At 40.7% G+C, this 6,663-nt stretch overlaps 1 protein-coding gene across 1 annotated transcript; it reads right to left on the minus strand.

Annotated features, from left to right (window-relative positions):
- Nucleotides 1-1,155: 1,155 nt before the first annotated feature.
- Nucleotides 1,156-4,189, minus strand: LOC131688255 (uncharacterized protein K02A2.6-like). The gene is made up of 2 exons (XM_058972443.1): nt 1,698-4,189; nt 1,156-1,630 (listed from the first exon to the last, which is right to left on the minus strand). Exons 1-2 carry the CDS (start codon nt 4,187-4,189, stop codon nt 1,156-1,158), a joined length of 2,967 nt encoding a protein of 988 aa, XP_058828426.1.
- Between the last annotated feature and the right edge of the window lie 2,474 nt (nt 4,190-6,663).

A 6,663-nucleotide genomic window follows, 5' to 3' on the forward strand; every position in this document is an offset into this window, starting at 1 on the left:
TCTATAAAAATTTAACTAACGGAATCCTTTAATAAGGAAGCTCGCCGGTAGAGGCACGTTCATCTGATTCCTGAAACGTCCACCATTGAATAAGAGAAATATACCGGTTTATTTTTCAAATTTAAAAGAAATCTGCAGAAAAGCTCTAGCTTATTTTTTTATTTTCTTCGATAGTACGACTAACAAATTGCCTTTCGCTTTTCCAAATAAAACTTGCTTTTAAAAAATCACTAACTTAAATATATGAACTTGGTTTGTAAGTAGAATCAGTTTCTATGTTTAGAAAAAACCTCAGATATATATTTCTAGGCTGTGGACCATTTGGCAAACTTTTTTCACTTCGGTTGAAATTTGATAGTTTATCTTTCTCTTGAATGGTTAAATCTAACCACAAGAATGACCCATTCCAAATGTTGACAAATGGATAGGTATTTGGAATTGACAGCTGTTAAACCAACTTCAAGTATGGCACTCGCAGCCTTGGAACGTAAATATCCACATAATGAAATAACCTAAAATATGTTTGACGCAACATGTTTTCGTTTTCATATTTGCCTTTTTGGGGGCGGACATAGCGTAGTTGGTAAATCAATTGCCTGGTACGCAGCTCACCTGGGTTCGATTCCCAACCCCGAACATAGGGTTAGATATTTTTCTAAAAGATTTCTCTAGACCGACAAAGAGGCGAATGACTCTAAGGTTAAAACCTCAACAATAAAAAAAATAATTGCCCTTTGTTTTCTACTGAAAAATATTGCCAACCTAAATAAAGTACAGAATACTGTTTCCACTTTCTTTCTACACTATCAAAAAATTTAACTGTCGAACTGTAAAATTTAACCATGCTATAGAACAGGGTTATTTTGCAAATAACGCTTGAAGTATAAGATTTTAACTAATTGTTGTAACTGTACACTAGGAGGAGGAACGCAGCAGCAAAGCGACTTGTAAGAAAACGCGTGTTTGCTCTCGGATTGTTATTTTATTTCTCCATTCATCGATAGTGCGAGGAATCATCTCGGTTGTCGTAAGGTCGTTTGTTGATATTAGGTTGGCTAACAATTTAAGGGCATCTCCATAACAACTCTTCTCCCCTAGCAAATGAAATTCAAATACAATGTATAGTGATAGTAAATTACATATAAAATAGTTTCATTAAAGGTTCAATCTACTGGGCGGTCGGATTACTCGACCCGATTTTCTTGGCGATTGTCGATAGTCTGTCTGGTTGGGATGACTTGTGTTGGCAGTCCTTGAACCGGAGGTTACTTTGTCGATTTGTTTCTCTGTTACTCCAGCGGATTCTGATGGCGATTCCTTCGGACCCATCGTAGTAGTCGCTCCTACTTTTTGCGTCGCGCTGGTCGTTGCTGTCAATTCTGGATCAAGATCATCTGTTTGCACAGTTTCAGCAGGTACATCCTTGATAACAACTGGTATATCTCTTCGGTTCGGCAGAGTTGGACCAACTTCTCTGAGCTGATCAATGTGCCTCTTCCATGTCCTGCCGTCGTCGAGACGAATGTAGTAATGCAGTTTTCCCAGTTTCTCTGAAACCACACCAAACTTCCACTTTTCCTTATCGAGGTAATCTCTCGCTGCAACTCTTGCTCCGTTTGCTGCTTGCTTCCTTTGTTTCAGCAACATTATTCGGGATCATCAGATCTAGACGTGATCGAATTTGTCGGTTATACAACATCATGGACGGTGATTTACCAGTGGCAGGGTGTATGGTCTTTCGATAAACAAGGAGTATGTTGCACAATTCGGCATGCATCGTACTTCTGTCGCACTGCAGACTCTTTAACTTCGCCTTGAACGTCTGAACAAATCGTTCGGCTTGCCCGTTGGTTGATGGGTGATATGGCGCCCCCATTTTGTGATAAACTCCGTTCATCTTCAAGAATTTCTGGAACTCTTCAGAAGTAAATTGCACTCCATGATCACTCACCATAACCGAAGGGATTCCGTACGTTGCGAAATATTCTCTGTAGACCTGAATTGTGGTTGTAGTGGTGATGTTTTTAAGAATGCGCACCTCAGGCCATTTCGTGTAGGCGTCCACAAGCACGATAAAGTACGTGTTCTTAAACGGCCCTGCAAAATCCACATGTATGCGGTCAAACGGCCTCGACGGTGACTCCCAGCAATGCGTAGGAACTTTGGCAGGTTCGGCCCTTGTCGATTGACAGTAACTGCAGTTGCGCACCATCTTCTCGATATGCAAATCAATCCTTTCCCACCAAACATATCCGCGAGCCAGTGTTTTTAATCGACTAGTACCGAAATGTGTAGAATGTAATTCGGCTAAGACTTTTACACGCAAATTCGGAGGAATGTAAACTCGTATTCCACGCATGATACAGCCTTTCTGAATTGTGAACTCATGTTGTTCCACACCGAAACGTTCTTTAAGATCAACAATTTTTCCATTCTGTAGGCCTTGCATCAGCACCTTCACAGTCTTGTCCGCAGCGGTAGCCCTAGCGAGCTCATTCACGGTTAGCGGCAGCGTTTCGATCATGTTGACCTCCATGTAATCCGTCTCTTCAATGACGTTCGCTGGTGTTTTCTCCTTCAATGGCAAACGCGAGAAAGCGTCCGCATTGCCATGTTGGTTCGTTGGTCTGAACTGTATCTTGTAGTTGAATGATGCCAAAAATGTTGCATAATGTTGCATCCTCAAAGCAGACATTTTCGGTAGAAAAATCTGCTTCAACGGCTCGTTATCCGTCAACAATGTAAATCTTCTTCCAAACAGATACTGGTAGAACCGGCGAACTCCAAATATAATTCCGTATGCTTCCCGATCTACCTGCTTGTAGGCTTGTTGCGTAGCGTTGAGTGTTTGGGATGCGTACTGGATCGGTCTTTCTGAGCCATCCGGGTAAACGTGACTCAGTACCGCACCGACTCCGTATGGCAAAGCATCGGTAGCAAGTACCAATGGCAGCGTGGGATCGTAGTGTACCAGAAATGAATTGGACTGCATCTCTTGCTTGACTTTGTTGAACGCCTCTACACATTGTTTTGACCATACAAAACGCACATCGTTCTTCAGTAGACTATTAAGGGGATATAAAGTCGAACTGAGGTTCGGAAAGAACCTTCCGTAGTAGTTCACTAACCCCACAAATGAACGAATTTGATCTTTGTTTTCTGGAACTGGCATATTCTGGATCGCTGTAATCTTCCTCTTAACCTTATGAATACCTGTCTTATTGATCAGGTACCCGCAGTACTCAATCTCGTTCGCAAACAAGTGACATTTTTCCAGGTTTATACGCAAGTTGTACGAACTAAGACGCTTCAGAACCTCTTCGAGCCTTTGCAGATGTATTTGATCATTCGGACCGGTAATCCGAATGTCGTCTAGGAATACGGTAACACCAGGAATCCCATTCAGCACTTGCTCCATTAGTCTCTGCCAAATAGCAGGTGCAGACGCAATGCCATACATCAAACGTGTAGGCTGGTAAAGACCCTTGTGTGTATTGAGAGTTAATACCTCCCTATCACCCTCCTCAACCTCTAGCGCTTGAGTCAAGTCGATCTTCGTAAACTTTTCACCGCCAGCAACATTAGCAAAAAGTTCCTCAATCGTCGGTAATGGGTGACCGTCTACCACCAAATTCGGGTTTACCGTAACCTTGTAATCCCCACAAAGTCGCACTTTGTTGTTGGCCTTCGGCACTGGAACTATGGGTGTAGCCCATGCACTATGGTTGACTTTCACAAGGATACCATTGTTGACTAATTTGTCAAGCTCGTTCTCGACAACTGCTCGCAACGAAAACGGAACAGGTCTGGATTTTATGTAAACAGGATTTGTATTCGGCTTCAGGCACAGCTTGGCAGATAATCCTTTTATTTTCCCAATTGAATTGTCATAGAGTGTAGCATACTTCTCAACTAGCGTCTTAACAGCGGCAGGCATTGAATTAGTAACAGTATCAATTTTGTTTATATCAGTATATGCAATCTTGTTCAGGTCAACTCGCATCGCCTTCATCCACTGACGGCCCAGCAACGGGTGCTTCTTCACGTTTGATTCGTACAGGGGAAGTAACAAAGATTTTCCATCGTGAACAACTTTCACTTCCAGCATTCCTTCAATTTGGATCCTCGTATCGTAGAAACTTACTAATTGCATATCCGACGGCAGCAGAGTATCCGCAGCAAAGTGCATCTTCTTATCGTATGTGCTTATTATTGCAACAGGAGCACCAGTATCCACTTCAAATCGGATTTTAGTACCGTTCACTTGAAGATCCAGTCAGAACTTCGATGACGGTTTGGCCGCAATCTCCAATTTACACACTTCATCCAATGAAATAACTTCACGTTGGTCGGCTTCGGACTCTTCCAACAAATTTGCCTTCTGTTTATCTTGCTTGGCATTCTTCTTTTTCTTAATGCACACCTTTTTCAGATGACCAGCAAGTTTACAAAAATTGCACACCGTGCGAACATGATAGCACTTGTTGGCGTAGTGCCCGGAACTACCACACCGAAAACATTCCCCTTTGTTTTCCGAATCAGGTTTCTCGCGTTTCTTTTTATTAGCAATCGTACGTGGCCCCTGGACCTGGGCATTCGCGTTATTCACTCGAGAGTGTTGAACTAGATTCACTTCCGATCTTCCTTGTTTGGACTGGATTTCTCTTCCACCTTTGTTCGAGAGCTCCATCGAAACTGCAATCTCTCGAGCCCGCTCCAGCGTCAGGTTCCGTACCTCCAACAACCGGGATTGTATTGCGCGGTCCTTCAACCCAAACACGAATTGATTCCGCAGAGCTGTTCTGAGATAATCTCCAAAATTACAGGTGATAGCAAGTTTCCGCAATGCTATCAAATACTCGTCAATCGTTTCCTCCGGACGATCATCTGCTTGCTTGCGGCACTTGAAGCGGAAATTCTCTAAAATTTCCAACGGCTCTGGGTTGAAATGAGCTTCCAACAAACGCACAATTGCGTCATACGTCTGTTGTTGAGGTCTCTCCGGTGCAAGTTTGTCGCTAATAATATCGTATGTTTCTCCTCCCATGTAGTGAAGCAACATGTATAACCTAACCTCATTCTGTACACCAAACAAAACAAATGCACCTTCCAGCCGCTCTACCCATCTCGACCACTTCATTTTGTGTCGGTCGAATGGATCGATTGTAAATGAAGTTGGCACGGCAGCTGGAACAATTGCAGCCGGAACATCCGCTGGCGGGTTTACTTCAGCCATCACTTTAAATGTTCAAAACCACTCGTCGCCAATTTTAACTATTGTAACTGTACACTAGGAGGAGGAACGCAGCAGCAAAGCGACTTGTAAGAAAACGCGTGTTTGCTCTCGGATTGTTATTTTATTTCTCCATTCATCGATAGTGCGAGGAATCATCTCGGTTGTCGTAAGGTCGTTTGTTGATATTAGGTTGGCTAACAATTTAAGGGCATCTCCATAACACTAATAGATAGAAATGGACTTTATTAATGAATCGGATCATCTGGTTAAGCTGCAGAGCCCCCGAACGCTAAAAATATGATGTCTACGTCAAACTTCATATCGAAGTTACTTGACATTTTTTTTTCGAAACTTTATTTATATTTATTTGCATGCATCTAGGCATGCAAATAAATAATGATTTTAATTTTCTCAGTACACCTTCAAAAGAAACTTTAAACTGGGGCGCCATAAAATGTGAAGGACTCATTCTAAAATTGTTAAATGAACTACACAATTCTAAAACTTTCTTTGTACGATTTACGTCATTATTACTTGTCTTTACTACTTTACGATATGAAAACAGCTTTTCATTCACATGTTTTAAATATAGGAATGATATACATTATTTTAAGTCAAAAAATATTTTTGGACTTCCAAAAAACTTTTACGTTACAAAATATTTTTTGATTCTACATTCCCATTTCTTGGAATAGAGAACATTTACAGCATCGTCTCATTTCCATAACTGGTTCCATATCGAGGATAAAATACATGTTGGGCGTAGTTCATTGCACTTTTAAGCCACGATACAGGCTAATTACATAATTCAAACACCATAAAGACTTATTAAGATTTATAAAAATCCAAGTGAAAAAGACGCTTTTGTTGAATCCTCCCACTAGTTGTTTTTTATAGTGACCATTTCCTCTTTATATTCAAAAACAGTCGTTCTGTCTGGGAATTTGATTATTTCATTAGAATGTAGATTATTTGAAATTTTCATATAAAATTAGCGTTTTTAATATTTTACATTATAGCAAGATCGCAATATTGTCTTAAAACGATGCTCGAAACTCTTGAACGCATCCAAATTCTTATTCATCGTTGAAGACATAGAAATACGATTTATTTGACGATGGCAATACGGATTACCGAAAAGTTCATCTGGCATATGTGAAAATAACATTAAAATCATAGAAAAACTTTAATAATATTTACTACTTCAATCTAGACAAAAAATCAAGGAAACTTATTATTCGGAAACACTTTCAAGCAAGAATAGGATAACAATACTCTCATTTCCTCGATGTTCACTCTTTTGTGGCTCGGAGTGACAGTTTCGTTCTGGCTGGCTATGACATTCACATTTATTGTGTCTGTTTCTCCCTTCCAGGTTTGCAAGAATAAGTTAATACCGATAAATGCCGATTTTTTATTTTAAATTT

This window comes from Topomyia yanbarensis, chromosome 3 (assembly GCF_030247195.1).
Source record: "Topomyia yanbarensis strain Yona2022 chromosome 3, ASM3024719v1, whole genome shotgun sequence".
Lineage (NCBI taxonomy): Eukaryota > Metazoa > Arthropoda > Insecta > Diptera > Culicidae > Topomyia > Topomyia yanbarensis.

Bases quoted from the DNA above. Each gene is read 5' to 3' on its own strand.
- LOC131688255 (XM_058972443.1), bottom strand. From the start codon at position 4,189: ATGCACTTTGCTGCGGATACTCTGCTGCCGTCGGATATGCAATTAGTA. The intron at 1,631-1,697 runs GTTGTATAACCG...GCTGAAACAAAG, and splicing joins GGTAAATCACCGTCCATGAT to GAAGCAAGCAGCAAACGGAG.